Source organism: Puma concolor, chromosome D4, assembly GCF_028749965.1.
Source record: "Puma concolor isolate L17-30 chromosome D4, mPumCon1.1.hap2, whole genome shotgun sequence".
Classification (NCBI taxonomy): Eukaryota; Metazoa; Chordata; class Mammalia; order Carnivora; family Felidae; genus Puma; species Puma concolor.
The window spans coordinates 91,275,917-91,293,122 of NC_141679.1; the positions used below are offsets into that span (position 1 = coordinate 91,275,917).

At 55.7% G+C, this 17,206-nt stretch overlaps 1 protein-coding gene across 4 annotated transcripts in view; it reads right to left on the bottom strand.

Moving 5' to 3' along the window:
- The window catches only part of AK8 (adenylate kinase 8), a 129,990-nt gene that overhangs the window by 91,013 nt on the left and 21,771 nt on the right, over window positions 1-17,206 (bottom strand). For 3 of the 4 annotated variants that reach the window (XM_086684383.1, XM_086684381.1, XM_086684384.1), the window contains one exon: window positions 16,457-16,525. The exons of the other annotated variant lie outside the window; for it this stretch is intronic. In XM_086684383.1, coding sequence (XP_086540509.1) covers window positions 16,457-16,525 — 69 coding nt within the window. The remainder of the gene's footprint in view (window positions 1-16,456; window positions 16,526-17,206) is intronic. 4 annotated transcript variants of the gene reach the window in all.

A 17,206-nucleotide genomic window follows, 5' to 3' on the forward strand; every position in this document is an offset into this window, starting at 1 on the left:
AGAGACATAACTCACTTCAGGGTATAGCATCTCGTTCTCAGGTGCAGACACAGCGGCCATGGTTGGAAACGTATGAAATGGGTAATCCAACCACATCCAGTTAATGGGGCCATTCCGCTCAAACACTTTACGGCATGTCCGAGGTGTGGTCCCACCTCCTCCAAAATGAGACCTGCCCTTTAGGATGTCAGATTATCTGGAGGGTGAAACGTAGGGGCTTTGGAACTGGCCTGTGCCACTGCCAGCTGGATGACTTCCAACCAGTCACCTCAATCCCTCTGGCCTTGCTCTCTCTATCTGCAAAGTGGGGCAGTAACCGCAGTCTAGCCCGTAGCTGTTGGGATACTTAAATACGGACTCTAAGCAAGTACCCACAAAACAAGGCACGGTGCCTGGCAACAAAGAACGGGCCAGCTTCAGCATTATAATTATATTATATTATATTAGCATGATAATTCTGAGAGAGATGAGCTATGTTCTTTTTCTCTACCTACTCGCAAGAAGGAATCCTATGTAAGTTTGCAGAACTTAATACAGATAATTTAGAAAGGTGGTCTCTTGGAAACAGGACTAACTGACATTCTGGATGTGACCTGAGGAAAGTGGCCCAGTTCAAGACGATATGAGGAAAACACGTTTGTATTAGAACGAGGGGAGTCCGGTGAGTGGTCTCGGCGACGGCGGACCCGTCCCAGAGCACTCGAGGCCATCTGCCATCGCCGGGCCGGGGGCCCTCCCTAAGGATGAGCAGGAGCCACACGGGACCGCAGGTTGGGGTCCAGCACATGTGCAAACAATCATCACGTGGTTACGATGGGGCAAGATCCATTCACTCATTCACTCCCCCATCCATTCATTCATTCATTCGGGTATTTACACACACCCTGTGCTTCCATACTGGAAAGGTCAGCGGGCCTGCCCTGGGGGTGAACCGTCACCGGCTTCTTTAACCGACTGCCCCAAGTCTGTCTTACTCATCGCTTTTTCCCAGCTGGCCCTCTGACTGGTGACTGCGCAAGGCCTTGAACGTCATCTGTGAATCGAGAGGAAACGGACCAGGTGACCTCTACGTAGGGGAACTGTAAGATTTATGGTCTAACAGGGCGCCTGGGTGGCTCAGTCGGTTGAGTGTCCGACTTCAGCTCAGGTCATGGTCTCGTGGTTCATGAGTTCGAGCCCCGTGTCGGGCTCTGTGCTGACAGCACGGAACCCGTTTCGGATCCTCTGTCCCCCTCTCTCTGCCCCTCCCCCACTCGTCCGCACACGCGCGTGCTCTCTCTCTCTCAAAAATAAATAAACATTACAAAAAAGATTTATGGTCTAACAAAGACATTTAAGGGTGAATAATAGCAGGTTATTAATAATCATGCAGGAAAAGCAGGCTTCCACAGGACCAGTGACCACAGGACCAGTGACTGACTCACCTCTCCCGTGCTTTGAACATCACAATGTCACTTACTTTCAGTCCCGCATCTTGTTTCTTGTCCTGCACCCCTGCTGGCTCTCTGAGATCATGAAAGGAAGGGGCACCCCCCCACCACCACCAAGGGGCAGGAGGGGCTGACAAGGACCCCAAGTCTGATCAACAACTAGAATGACTCCTCTCCGGGGAACTCCCAAGCACAGCATGATGGTTGAGTGCACAGAGCCCCCGGGGCTCACCCTCAGGGACTGCGGTGTCCCCCGTCCAGACCCCAAACGGCTCCTCAGACTTCACCTCTTCCTCTCCGTGCCAAGTTCACTGAACCAGGCACAGCCCCACACCGAAGCAGACAGCCCTCGGTTCCCGCCTCTCCTCAAGCTGGAGCTCTCCCCTCGTCCTGGGACCCCCATGCTGCCCATCAGGGCCGCGGGCAGGGAAAGCACTGGCCACGGAGGGAGCCACGGCTGGGTCCAGATCGTGGCTCCTACCTCGCGGTTCTGTCGCCCCAATTACCCAGCCCCGAGCTTCAGTGCGCTCATCTGTAAAGTGGGGGCGGTAAGAACCCACTTACAGGGAAAATCACTGAAATGGCTGCATGAGGTCGTCGATGGCAAGTGTGACAGCAGAGTGCGAGTGGAAGTAGGCACTTCACACACACCAGTTCCTTTCTCTCCCCTAACCGCAATCGGGGCGCCAGGGAAGCTGCATTCCCACAAGACTGAGAAAGGCTGAATCCGCAAAGGGGTGACTTCACAGAGCTCATTCCAGATCTCACAAGGAGGCAGCACCCTGGGCGACACTGGGCGCCTGCACGAGGAGTCCCTCAGGCTCCGGCACCCCATCCCCAGTGCTGCTGGCCCCTGTCCTTCCGTCTCCCCTGCGTCGGGTCACTCCCTCACGAAAGCGCCCTCCCACCCTTACTCCCTGTGTCCCAGTCAACGCAGCCTTCTCCTTCCGCTCACTTCTCAACCTTCCGGAGGCTGGGACCACTCCCCACATCTTCCTGAACTCCTCTCCTCTCGGGTCCTCATCCTCCATCTTCCACTTCCAGAGACTAGACCCCCTGCCGCTCCTCCAGGAAAAGCCCCACTTGGCCAATTGTTGCAAAGGGAAATGTGAGAAAATCCGTTATACCTTCAGAGAATGAGAATTCACCAGATACTGGGGGGCGCCACAAAGTCTCAATAAATGACAGGCATGCCAATGGGATACACACTCGCTCTTGTATTCTGTCCAATACTCTGATTTGTAGTTAGTGTTACAAGTAGTATATTTAAAAAAATTGTTTTAATGTTTATTATCGAGAAAGAGTATGAGCAGGGGAGGGGCAGAGAGAGACAGAGCACGAATAGGGGAGGGGCAGAGAGAGAGGGAGGCACAGAATGGGAAGCAGGCTCCGGGCTCCGCCCCGTGAGCACAGAGCCCGACGCGGGGGCTCAAACTCACAAACTGTGAGTGAGATCGGGACCTGAGCCGAAGTCGGACGCTTCACCGACGGAGCCCCCCAGGCGCCCCCCTCTTAAGTAGTCTGTTTAGAATTAAAATTGGGGGTAGTGAATACGTGCCCGCTCACACCCATGCGACTTTCCGCGTTTCTTTCGAATCCCATCGGCTAATGGTAATGAACCAGCTGGGCACCCCGGGACCCCCGTCTCCCAACCGTGTGACTGTTTCCTCTTCTGCAAGACAGGCGTGCTGGGAAGCGCCCGCCCTGCTGGGGTTGGGGGCCGCATGCGACGACACACACACAAAGAGCTAGCACGGCATCTGGCAGGTGCTGGAGTGGCGGCGCCCAGCGCGTCCCAGCCTCGGGCACGCACCACGCTGCTCCTAGTGGGCGGCCGGCCGAGCGCCCAAGGACACGAGGGGCTGCTGCCCTCTGCTCGGGCCCCCCGGCCGGCGTTTCCGGCTCCGCTCCACCTCCAAATCAGCGCTCTACCTGCCCCAGGTGACGTCCCGCTGGTCCCCCGTCCGATCCTGTTTCCAACACCGCCGTGCCTCTCGATACTCTCTGCTGCTCCAGGGTTATGGCCGCCCAAGCATCAGACTCGGGGCCGCATCCCTGCCACCCGCTTCTCCTCCCAACAACTGTGACAGGGATCGTCACGGGCTGGGCCTGCAGACAGCTGGGCCACGCGTGCCATCAACGGGCCCTGAGGCACGCCACTGGGCCACCTGGCCAAGCACGGCCTCAACTGAGGGTCCGGAAACATCCCCCAGATGAGGGATCCCGGAGGGTGCACTCACCGGCCCCCCTCGGAGCCCTGCCTCACTGTGACGTGTGCCGTAAGTTTTCTGAGTGGAGGCTGGGCCGCCCCCTGACGCCCTGCAATCCTAACCGTGTCTGTGTTCGAGGAGCACACGGCCCCGGGCCTCAGCAGAGCTGTTGATCAATAAAACCGCGCTCCTCAGAGGATGCAAGTGACATCCATAAACCCGCAAGTGTCAAAACATTGGCAAGAAAGTCCTGTGTTCCTCCCGTCAGAGGGTGAAAGCCGGGCGATTAATGCCAGCCCGATGACACCACAAGGACAGATAAAACAAACAGCCGGTGGTTCTGCAGACCAGACTCAGGTTCCTCTACTCTGCCAGCGTCTCCACCATAAATACTGACTCGCATCATGGGCAGGGAGGCATAAATCTGTGCCTAAAAAGGGACGAAGAAAAAGGCTCCAGAAATCTGCCAAGTCAACTTTAAACTTTTGGTTCCGCGGCCAAAAGTATGCCGCACCGACCCCTCCTCTCTTAACTGAGAGCCTCCGTGACGCTAAAGGGGATAAAGAAAAGAAAACCAGGTCAGTCTGGGAACACAGAGTGTAATTCTGCATTTTATGTGCAGTAAAGCCCCCACCCCGGGCCCGGGGCAGGGCTGGTCAGTGTGGGGCTGGGGGTGTGAGCCTCTTCGGGTGAGCGCCGTGGACCTTCCCCGCGACCAGGGACGTGGGGAGTGTGGCCAGAGTCTGGCTTTTGACGAGGACACTCTTTCTTCAGCTCAAGGAGGGAGATGATTGCAGACGTTCTGGAAGGTCTGTTTTCCTTTAGGTAACACACGTTTCCCACCTTGGGATCGGCAGCGGATTTCTGGTGCCACGGCCTCCTCTCCCGTCGGATGGGAGGACGGCAGCACTTGTCCCCCCCACCTGCACCGCCCACCACATGTCCACGAAAGTGGGCACCGTGTCTTTTGTTCCGTTCTGTCCCCGACGCGACAGAAAGCAGGCCGTGGCGCACGGTGGGTGCCCGTGAGTCTTAGTCGTTGACCCCTTCGCAGGACAGTTGTGTGGCTCCCGGGAGAAGATGCCTCCCGGCTTGGCACAGTGTCTGGAACGTATCGTGTGCTGCTAAGGACTGGCTAACCGTTATTTGTGTCTTTATCTTGAGGGACCACTTCTGCTCTCTGCTGCCTGTGCTGCGGCTTCACTCAGGCCTTCGTTTTTATTCTTCCTGATCTTTACCACAACGAGACCACAGGCCCGATGAGTCATAGGGCAAGTCCGTGTCTTTTGAGCTCACTGAAGTCGAGGCCTGATTACATCCCAGGTAGATAACACACGCCCCTGTGGACATGTTCGGGTTTCCACTCCAGGCATCTGGTGGGCGCATTAGGAAGACCTGACCAACTGCTGGGGGCTGAGCAGAGCCGGCTGGACTCAGTGATCCGGGTGACAGGAGTGGTGTCCCCACGGGCCTCCCTTCGGCGCACCAGGGGCGGATGCAAGGATGCGGAGATCTGGTCTTCCTTAGTCAGAGGGTGGCTTCCCCTCGGATGGGGCTCTGAGCATCATGGCTGCGACACAGAACACGACTGAGCAGGGCACTGACCGCCAGCTGGGCACCGAGGGGGCCCGCGCCCTGTCTCGCTCACGCTAAAGGTCTCTGCCCGACAGCCCAGGGCGGCCCTCGAGGGGAGCGAGTTCTACGAACTTGGCTTACGTTCGGCCTCACGCCGTACCACCTTTTGAGCTAGTCCTAACCTCCAGGGGGTAGAACTCATCCCCAGTGCAAGCTCACAGAATCAGAGAAAAACCAAGGCATGTGGACAGAAGTAGGAGACGGACTCCAGCTGGTTTTTAAATTCCATTGATTTTTTTCTTTTTCTCCGGCCTTACATTCAAAAGACTGCTAATTCTCATCCGTGCGGGCTGTGAGGATGTCCCAGGACTCACTCGAGTAATGATTCTGACCGCACGCTGTGCCGGCGGGCCACGAGCGGACCCCAGAGGCGCACGGGACTCCAACGAAGTGAAGCAGAGAGCAGCAGCAGCCTTCTCCGGCCCGTCCGTGCGTGATCTGTTGCCAGCCACTCACCTTGCGTGAGAGAAGCCTCTTCACCTGCCCAAGTGGACCTCAGAGCTGAGGGCTGAGCCCTCGGCTTGGAGGTCTCATTCGACAGGGAGAGCGAGATAGCCCAGCTTCGCAGACGGGGCACCGTGGCCCCCGGGGCCCATGAGGCCCACCTGCGACCTCAGGAGCTTCACACAGGCCTGTGCTGAGGCCCGCGTGGCTCTCCCCGCACCGGGTCCCCTTGGCCCACCGGCCCAGACCCGCCAGGGACAGGCCCGGCCAACAGAGGCGGACACAAGCCATCTGCGGGGCCCATCAGTCACCTCTGAGGCTCAGAGGCTGCTGCCTTTTCCTGGGTGATCAACTCCCACCGTCTGACAAGCCAGGGTCATCGGCTACCAGCCTTTCTGTCTCCACCGCACAGCGGTGGGAGGAAGGTGACCACACATCACGACATTTCTCCCTTGTCTCTTAGCCAGGATTTTCTCACCCATGGCCTCCCAACTCAGTCTGGTTCTGGTGACACAAAAACGCCTTTGTCCAGGGGTCTGCACAACAGCAGAGGCCCTGGCCCGAGCTGGGCCCGGCAGCCAGGTGGCCGAGAACCTCGGTGTGATAGTGGCTCTGACTTTGGCTAAGTCCCTTCTCCCATCTGGGCCTCAGTTTCTCCTTGTGTAAAAGATTTTTTTTTAATTTTCTTTAATGTTTATTTATTTTTGAGAGACGGAGACAGCATGGGTGGGGGAGGGGCAGAGAGAGAGAGAGAGGGAGACCCAGAATATGAAGCAGGGTCCAGGCTCCGAGCTGTCAGCACAGAGCCCGACGTGGGGCTTGAACTCACGAACTGTGAGATCATGACCTGAGCCGAAGTCAGACGCTCAACCGACTGAGCCACCCAGGAGCCCCTAAAAGATTTTTTTTTAAGTTTATTTATAGATTTTGAGAAAGAGAGTGTGCACACGTGCACACAAGCACACAAGCAGGGAAAGGGCAGAGAGAGAGAGGGAGGGAGAGAATCCACCCAGGCGCCCCTAAAACAGTGTCTTTAGAAATCATCCTGTCTAAAACCTTTCACAGAAGGCAGGGTGCCTGGGTGGTTCGGTTGGTTAAACTGACTCTTGATTTCAGCTCATGTCATGATGCCGGGGTCGTGAGCTCGAGCCCCACATCGGGCTCCGCACTGACATCCAGGAGCCTGCTTGGGATTCCCTCTCTCCCTCTCTCTCTGCCCCTCCCCCACTCGTGTGTGTGTGTGTGTGTGTGTGTGTGTGTGCGCGCGCGCGCGCGGGCGCGTGTGCTCTCTCTCTCTCTCAAATTAAATTAATTAAAAAAAAATAAATACACTGTTTTAAGAAAATGGTAAACCGAATTGGAATCCCTCCATATGGTGCACTTTTATGATATGCCTTTATTCAATACTTTAAAATCAAGTGTCCTGGGGGCGCCTGGGTGGCTCAGTAGGTTGAGTGTCCGACTTCGGCTCAGGTCATGATCTCACGGTCTGCGAGTTCGAGCCCCGCGTCAGGCCCTGTGCTGACAGCTCGGAGTCTGGAGCCCGCTTCGGATTCTGTGTCTCCCTCTCTTTCTGCCCCTCCCCCACTCGTGCTCTGTCTCTGTCTCTCAAAACTAAACAAACATTTAAAAAAACTTTTTTTAAATCAAGTGCCCCGTTGGCTGACCCTCATTCTAGTCGATTAAAAGGATGATGAGGGAAGACACAGGAAGTCTGTGCACAGGGCACCAAGACTGAATTGGAAGATGGTCCTCAAACCTTGAACCCCAGAGGCCCGGGGCACAACACCACCCTGGGGGTGCAGCAGTTGAACTCGACAAGCTGTAGGGGGCCACGGCCAAATGCAGAATTTGAAAGCACTGATAACGGAAAACAATTTGAAGATGTGATGAGGAACGTCACTAAACAGTCTCCACAGGTTACGTAAACCAAGCCAGGGCAACAATCCAAATATCCTCCCCAGAGAAGCCTTAGGACAAATATGTTCCTGTTGCTGAAACCTGTTCAGACTGGACGGCATAGTCACATTGTATTTTAAGCACCTTCCCTCCTTGGGCCACCAGCCAGCTGGGATAAGATTTCACTTCCCTGGGTACAGACTGGGGGAATCACCCAAGCGGCATTCCCTCATTCACTTTGCGAATATTTCCCGGGCTCGGAGCTGATGGCTGCTCAGCCGGGTTCTCTGCGGGGGCCTCACAGGGCAGCAGTCAAGGTGGGGGCCGGGCTGCATTCTCATCTGGAGGCTCGACAGAGGAGGAATCCGCCTCTGAGCTAATTCTGGCCGTTGGCAGAATTCCCTCCTGTGCTGCCGTATGTCTGACTCGGGCCCTGGTTTCTCGCAGGCTGGAGGCCGCCCTCGTGAGCCTCTCCAACACGGCAGCTGACTTGTCAAGCCAGTAAGGAGACTCTGTCTCTCCGGTCCACTCGGACGAAGTCTCAGATAATGTAACAACATCATGGGACTGACCCCTCCTCACCTCTGCCCTCTTCTGTTGGACCTGCTCCCACTCAAGGTGAGGGTTACACGGTCGCGGACACCAGGGGGAGGGAAACCACCGGGAGTCCCCCCACCCAGGGTCTACGCCCCACACGCAGTGTGCGGAGACCCCGAGAGGGGGCCACACAGGTGAAGCTGGAGGAGGGGTGAAAGGCAGCAGACATGAGAGGAGCAAAGGGACGGAGCTGGGCAGCGGGCAGGCCCAGGCCTCCAGCGCTTTGAGGATGGACGCCCGAGAAGGCTGGAGAGCAACAGTGGTGCTCAGCGGTGGAGGACGCCTAACATTTGCTTTAAAAAGACAAACACTTCTCTAGGTATAAAATATAAACATCCTTTCGAGGGAGTGTTAACATCAGTTGCCTCCAGGAAGGGAGCCAGCGGCTGAGGGGACTTGGGCGCCTTTGGAATGTTGAGCCGTCTGAACGTACTGCAGTCGAGAAATGAATTTGTTCATTTTCTTGAAGCCATCCCTGCAGCGATATGCAGAAGGGGCTGGGAAGCAAGCAGGGTAGCTGTGGGGAGGGGCTAGGTCCCCAAGGAAGGAAAGGGACCTCAGTAATCCAAACCCGGGAGAGCACTATGACTCTGGAGAAGAAAAGACTTGTAATCTCTCTGGTGTTAGAGCCTTTTCCTCCACGTTTCCTGAACTCGCCGCCTCGTTTAGCTTCCCTCCGCCCTCAGAGATGTTGCCTGAAGAGCTCTCGGACTTCTAGAACATGGCTGTCCCTAAAGAAAGGCCATGGGTCCCCAACAGGTAGAGCCCACGTCCTTTTCACCGTTCCAATACAAAGTGCTAATTTGTCTTTCTCCAACGCATTTGCTGGTCACTTCAAAGAGATTCTTCAAAGAGATTGCATTAGACCAAAAAAAAGGAAAAGAGAAGAAAAAACCCCCAACATTAACTACAGAATCCTGATGGGTTATGATCGCATTACTTTTCCCTGAACGCTATTCCCTGCTTCCTTTTTGTGCTCTAAATTACCAATTCTAGTCCCTGTGTAGCTAAATAATAATAATTACCATATAAATGAATATGCATATGTGTCATTTTTCTCCCCTAAAAGCAAGAAAGCCTGTTTATTTTGGATGAGGGTTTGTTTTGTTTCCAAACAACCAAAGCACATAATTAGAAGCCTCACCTCTTGCTCTTGAAGTCCTGTCTCCGCCGGGAAGAGATGAAAAAGGTACGGAATGCCCCTTGAAGCTCAGAAGGAATTTTAAAACAAATTAAAGGAGATATTTCTCTGCGCTGCAGGTAACAATGGCTTGGACGGGATCAGAATCAGAACGCAAAGGCCGGAAGGGGCTTCGAAGCTGAAGCTGGGCCTGGCCGTTCACGGACAAGGGCGGGAGGCCTCGTGAAGTGGGGCGGGGGGGACACAGCGTGCACCGGGGAGCCAAGAAGACAGTGGCCAACAGCAGAACTCCGCGTTTGCGTTTCTGTTCTGGGACGGACCGTGGGACCCCCGGCAGGGCACACGACGTCTGCAAGCCTCAGCTTCTGCAGCCCTAACTGCAGTGAGGGCAGGGCCTCCTCTACCAGGCTGCTGTCAGGATGCGTGAGGTCACGGACGCGGCCCTCAGCCCTCCGCTCCCATCAGGGATCTCCGTCGACGGCCTCACTGCAGAGGCGCCCTGTGCCCCTGCGGTGTGGTGTTGTGGGCCAGGTGCCAGGCCAGGCGCCCCAAGTCGTTGGAGTCCAGGCACCCTCCAGCCACCATCACCAACACAGTAACAATGATATCACTAAAATCATTATAAATACCGAATCAATAGTATTAAATCAACCAAGAGTAATCATTATGCACGATAGAGTCGTACGGTACGACAGAACTCATAATAATCTCACTTACGCTAGAACTAACCGACAACTCTAATAGTAAATATTATCACCATCTTCATGATGGTGGCGGCTGTTGGCAAGGACCAGGGATGCCTGGTCTTATGCTCTGTCCACACTGCAGGTGCTGTGCAGACCAAACTTTTAGGTAAGCTCAGAAGGGTTTATAGAAGTTACATGCGTGTTTCAGAGACTAACCTGGGTCACTGAGGGCAAGATTGGGATGTGCAGTTGAAGTCACAGAAGTGAGAAGCACCAGCTTTGCCCCAGAAGCCATGACTTCGTGACTTACGGAGATTAAAAAACAAACAAACGAAAAACGATATGAACAGAGCAGCCCGGTCCAGCTGGAGCCTGTGTCCGGACCCAGTGCCCGGATCTCCGAGGCATAGTTCAAGGTGATTTATCTCCCCCGGGGAACGCACCCAGTGACTCAACCCCACAAATCCACACTTCCGAATTCCAGGTTGAAGCTTATGCACCAGAAACAGGCAGTAATTTACGAAAATAACTTACACAAAGTAACATTTCTATGTCTTCAGATGGGGTTGGGTAAAGCCTGGCCCGAAGCCAAAAGGAGGGCCTGAGTCGAGAAGCTGAGTCTGCCGACCTGCCTGCCAGACCCGGGGTCTTTTCTTATTCTCGCAGTCAGCTGGGTGGGGGGGCTCCGGGCCTCTCTTGCACCAAGGCAGCCAGGGGAAGCGAACACTCTTGACCCGGGAGCAGAACAGCCAGGACATGGCAGTTCTGGCTCGAGCTCCTGGATCATGAGGTGGTGTGGCATCGTAAGCATCTTTTTTTTTTTAATTTTTTTTTTTTCAACGTTTATTTATTTGTGGGACAGAGAGAAACAGAGCATGAACGGGGGAGGGGCAGAGAGAGAGGGAGACACAGAATCGGAAACAGGCTCCAGGCTCCGAGCCATCAGCCCAGAGCCCGACGCGGGGCTCGAACTCACGGACCGCGAGATCGTGACCTGGCTGAAATCAGACGCTTAACCGACTGCGCCACCCAGGCGCCCCGCATCGTAAGCATCTTAAAAAGAAATCTGGGGGGTCCTGGCTGGCTCAGTCGGTTGAGCATCCAACTTCAGTTCAGGTTATGATCTCGCAGTTTGCGAGTTCAAGCCCCGCGTCAGGCTCTGTGCTGTCAGCGCAGAACCCGCTTCGGGTCCTCTATCCCCCTCCCTCTGCCCCTGCCCCACTCGCTCACACGCGCACTCTCTCTCTCTCTCAAAAATAGGTAAACATTAAAAAAAAAAAGAAAAGAAAAGAGGGGCGCCTGGGTGGCTCAGTCGGTCAAGTGTCCGACTTCAGCTCAGATTATGATCTCACGGTTTGTGGGTTCGAGCCCTGCATCAGGCTCTGTGCTGACAGCTCAGAGCCTGCAGCCTGTTTCAGATTCTGTCTCTGGCTCTCTCTCTGCCCCTCCCCTGCTTGTGCTCTGTCTCTCTGTCTCTGAAATAAATAAATATTAAAAAAAATTTTTTTAATAAAAAGAAAAAAAAAAGGAAATCTTAAGGGGGTGTGGGGAGATCCTGCTGCCTGCCTTTGCTGATGCCGAGAACCACCACGGAGCTGCCCCCACCGGGACAGCATTTGGGCCGGGGAGCAGTTGTGGCTCAAGAGGAGGCCACATCGCTCAGGCGAGTGAGATTCCTGGGGTAGGAACCCAAGGGCTACCTTCCACAGCTACCACGCCCTGGTTCCAGAAGCTCTCAGCATCCTGGACCAGCCCCACGTGCAAGGCTGTCTCTGGCTCTCTTAAATGCAGCCCCCATCCCGCGGCCAGGTCCCAGTCCCGGTGACTCGGGTACGCTCATGCCCAAGGAGTAATGCCCAACATTCAGCCAAACGGGGCCAGCACGGCCCTAAGCAGTAGAGAAGCAGCTTGGCCCTGAAGCGGGAAGAGAGAAACAGACCTGAACGCTTCCAGCCTGGTGATCTGCAACGTAAGAGTTTAATTTGACTTGGCAAACTCATTATCAATTATGGATTAAGGCATAGAGTGTTTTGTCCGGAAAGTGCCGGCCCGTTTCTAATCACTTAGGAGGCCCTCCCCTCCCCCTTTATTCCTGACAAATGACTGTTTCGGCACCTCCCAGATAAAAGAGAGGGAACCTTCGAGAGGGTGACCGACCGATGGGTCAGTTTTAAGAAGAACCGATCTGAGGTTGGTATGAAGGGGGGTCCGGGCCTCGTTCTGCCTGCCACCCTCCCTCCCCGCCCCCCGCCAAGACAGCCCCTCCACAGACCACGCCGGCCCCATCTCTGGAGGTTTCTGTAACAACCTGGCTCTCCTGGCCTGGCTAGTGGCCCTCACGGCCCTTCTGACAGCTGGCCCTCCTTTGGGCATGCAAGGCCGTATCCGACTGCAGCTGGTGAGCTCAAGACCAAGGGACCCCCTTGCTTGTGGGGGGCTGAGGCAGAGGGAAAGGGTCCAGCAGCAAAGACCACGTGGTGCCTGCAACAAGGCACTTGACTGGAGTAGGGGGAATTGAGCCAGATGGGCTTGGGAGCAGGTGACAAGTCTTCAAATGAGCCTATGGCTAAGGGGCCTTTCTTCTAACCCTGCTGGAAGGTGGAAGTTTGCTGTGTGTGGGGGTGTGTGTGTAGGAGGCTTTATTTCACTTGGGGAGGGGTGGGAGGGAGAACCTTGAGAGAAGTCAGCAGGCAGGACAGGAGGGAGGCTGGTGCTTGGACCAGGACTGGGCCGGGGAAGGGCTGCCCCCAGGCCTATTGGGAAGAAGAAACTGAGGCCGGCCTCTGCTGAGACCTAACCCAAGGGGGTGGGGGTGGGAACTGGGTCTGGAGGAATGAAGGCCCCCTCCCTCCAGGCTGGACATGGAGCCCGGGTCCTGTCTCACTTTCCTCCTCTAGGGCCTTAGTTCCTCCTGGCTCACTGGGGCCACATGACCCCCCAACCTCACTGCTCCTGCCCCAGAGGAAGGGGCCAGATCAGACAGGGCGGTGGACACAGAGCCTGAGGGAAGTTAGGGAATGAAGGGCAGGGTCCCTGGTGCACGAGGGGGGACGTTTGCTTTTTATTTGGAAATGAAGAGAGAAGGCAAAAGCGTTTTTCATAATGGTGTGAAAGTAGCACTTAGAACAGGGGTCCGGAAACTAGGAGTCCCGGGCCAAATCCGCCTGCTGCCTATTTTTGTAAATAAAGTTTTATTGGGACAAACCGTGTCCTTTCATCTCTGTACCACGTATGGCTGCCTCCACATTACATCAGAGTTGAGCAGTTCCAACACGAGGCCATATGGCCCACAAAGCGTTTCTGGAAAACGTTCGTCTATCTGCAGTTTAGAACGGCCTCTGAACTTGGGGCACTGGCCTCAGCCAGGCAGCAGGAGACCATCAGATGACTGAGAACAAGCTGAGGTCTGAGGAAAGCACACTGTTCAGACCAGCTTTCGAAACCCAGACTGCAGCCTATCTGTGGCTCGTGGTCTCGACTCACAGGGCCGAGGACCGTGCAGACCAAGCCGTGACCAAGTGTGACCAAGTGTGAGAACTGCTGCTTGCTCACCAGCACGCTGGAGAGATGCCCAGGGATCTTTCCAGAGTTGGGCCTCTCAATGAATTTTTAAGCGAGCGAGTGAGAGAGAGAATGTGTACAGATACATGCACATTAAAACAACGCAGGCATGTAAGCTGTGTTCTGGGCACGATGAGGTCGGCACAGTCCGCCCGCTCACTCCTTCTGAGAGCAGCTCTGATGGGTGGGCAGCATGCAGGCGGTGGCTACTCGAGGAATCAGAAAAGTATACGGTAGCAGGTGAACTGGGGAGGAAGAACAGAATTCAAAATACCACCAAACCAGCACCCCCACCCGGCCTTTGGGCAGCCTGAAACTGAGCACAGGTGACAGGGAGGGCCCGAGAGAAGGCCAGGAGCGGCCCTCACACCCGACCTGGGCGGTGAGAGGGGGGATTCCTGACACTCGGACAGCGGGGAGATCTCTGTGTGTTTCTCCTTCCTGTTTCCTCGCACCCCAGGCCCCAGGCAAGCCTACTGCGGTAGGGGTGCCACGGGGAGCCCGCAGGTGCCCGAAACCCTGAGGGGGCGGAGGGCCTTTCCTCTGCAGTCCCTAGAGACCGGGACAAAGCCCCGGTAATGTTTCCCTCTCTGTCCTCCTGCCGCTTGGCCCCAGTCTCAGGTGCAGTCACGGGAAGACCGTGGCAGAGTGGGACAAATAAAGTCCCCGCTTTCTGGCCAGAGGACCGAAGAGAGGAGCACCAGGGAACTGGGCGTTACCATGGAAATGGCAGAGCGAGGCGTTCAGGAAAGCAACCAAATAAAGATGTCTATGGACTCGTGGGCTCCCTCCCAGCTGTGTGTGCAAGGGTCTGACCCTAGACAGCTTTCTAAAGACATCGAGGGCCGAGCCACGGCGCAGACCGCTGCCCGGGCCCCACTGAGCGGCACACACATGGCACAGAGCCTCAGGGAGCCGCACGGCACTCGCAGAGGCTTTGTACACAGAACCCAGATGGGAACCACGGCACAGAGAAGGTGGCTGGAACTGGCGGCCTGAGCCCAAATGAATCAACTGCCCGCGAAGACAAAAGTATCAACACCCGCCGTAGGATTCAAACAAGACCCAGGGTCTCAACAGCAAAAAGAAAAATGCCCGGGATACAGAATCGCGCAGCCCAAGGACAGCCGCGGATGTCTCAGACCTCAGACATCGCCGCTGACGTGACTCAGGCACTGGAGTCAGCGAGGCGTCTGAAGCGGCTGGCTTTAAGCCATGATGGTAACAACAAAGCTCCAATGAGTAAACGGACGGACAAACAGAAAGTCTCAGAGACAGAAGACAGCGAGAAGAGCCCACTGGAATTTTGAAAACCGAGAAACATGGCAATCCAAATGAAAAGCTCGCTGGATGGGCCCAATAGGAGAACGGAGACGGGAAAAGAGGGCCTCAGTGAGCCTCATAATCTGGTCCACAACAGAGGGGAGAGAAACAGAGAACGGAGCCTTGGCGACCCTGCGGGGGCCGCAGGACTACTGTTCACACGAAACGGGGAGAGAAGGGTGCAGAAAGCCTGAAGAACCTGTAGAAATGATGGCCCCAAACTGCCCCAGTTTGGAGAAAAATGTGAACTTACAAATTTAAGGAACTCAACCAATCTCCAAAAGAACGAATCCAAAGAAATGCATGCCAACCATTTGGTAACTGAACTGCTGGAAACCGAGAACGCAGAGGACAATCTGGGAGGAAGTCGGGGAAAGGGGCTCGCTGCTTGGGCGGCAGTCCTTCCACTAGAGACCATGTTGGCCAGGAGGAGGCGGGACCCTGCGAGGCGTGAGGAGAAAGAGCTGGGGATCTAGAATTCTGAATCCGGGGACAAATACCCCTCAAGAACGAAGGCCATAGGGGAGCCTGGTGGCTCAGTCAGTTGAGTGTCCACCTTCAGCTCGGGTCACGATCTCACAGTTTGTGAGTTCGAGCCCCGCGTCGGGCTCGCTGCTGTCAGTGCAGAACCCGCTTCGGATCCTCTGTCCCCACCTCTCTCTGCCCACCTCCCATTTGCACGCTCTCAAAAATAAACAAACATTTTTTAAGAAACACACAAGACATATATTAAAGTGAAATACTTTAACAGTGGTCAAGTCGGGATAAATTGGACTTCGTTAAAATTAAAACCGTTTGCTCTGTGAAAGCCACTGACATGAAGACAATAAGACTAGCTGTGGACCAGGAGGAGAGGCCTGGATACGACACGGTTTAACAACCCTCAGTGTCCCCATCTGTAAAATGGGGGAGTCATAGCACCGACCCAACAGAGCTCCTCTGAAGACCCAAGGAGTCAGTGTGTGCAAAGCCCTCCCATGGTGCCCATCGTTCCTGTTGCCCCCCATCTGCCCCTCCAGATCCCCCCCCGCCCTCTCCAACCCCCTCTGTGCCCCAGGAGGCTGACCTCCATGGATGGGCTGCTTCGTCTGGACGCCTGCCCTCTGGCTTCACTGGGTCTGGCAGCAGAGAGTCGGGGGTACCCCGAGTTCTCCCTCTGCCCCTCCGGGTCCAGGAGTGTCCAGCTCCCTGTGGGGCTGGTCTCAGGGGCTCGTGGATTACCTGAACTACCCCCTACTTCCACAACGTTCCTTTCCTTAAAGGCTCTCCTGTGACCCCTTGGGGTGGGGCCAGCTCTCTCCTAAGACCCCCGATGGGTACCCTAGATTCCACCTTGTTGTCTGGCTAAATCCAAGGTGAAATTCACACACTGAGCTTCACGGAGCTCTGGGTCGTCTGTCTGACCCTTCTCTGCGGGCCCCGGGTCACCTCTGTGCTAGGACCTGAACCCACGCCCCTCCCCTGCCCTTCATCTGGTAACAGAGCCCCTCTCCCTGGGAGCCCCCCCAGCCGCTCCACGCGGTTTCTTACCCGCCTGATGCAGTCCTCCTCACTCACACGTTCCTGAATCAGTCTGACGAGCAGGGTGCTGGGCACCTTCTAAAGGAAAGACGACACATGGAATGAGGGCCTCAGCCCGCACACTGGGCCACAAAGGATGTGTAAGTGGCAGCCCAGCGGGCTCAGCTGAGGAGCTGGCTGTGTGGACACAAAGGTTCGCCAGTCCCTGGCTGACTGCCCAGTGGCCTCCGTAAAGTCCAGGCCTGCCTTGCAGCCCTCCCCCCGCCACCCTGTGCTCCCCACATGTGCACACCTACCTCGACACTCTTGCTTATTCCGTGCCCCCGCCCAGATGCTCCCCCCACCCCACCCAAGTGACTCTGGGTTCCCTCAGGTCCGTGGCCCAAGTGCCACTGCCTGTAGGCCGCCCTCCGTGACCCTCCCCAGGCTGGGCTGGGGGTCGCCATAATCCCCGACGGCAAACTCTGTCATTGCTCTAACCACTCGACCTTCTGGGGGTCTGCTCATGTCCATCTCCCCAGAAAGTTTCAAAGTTCCTGGAGGAATGGGACTGGCTTACACAAGCAGGGAGAAGCAGAGGCTGAACTTGAACCCCCTCAGGGCAGCCAGAGCCCCGCCCCTTAAGCACCAGCGATGGCAGGTAAGTGGGGGAAGGGGGCACAGCCTGTGCAGGTAGGAAGTTAAGGGCGGCTGACCTTCTGTCTCGCTTCTGAACTTTCTCTGGCCAGAATCAACACCCCAGTTTTTACAACCAAGTCT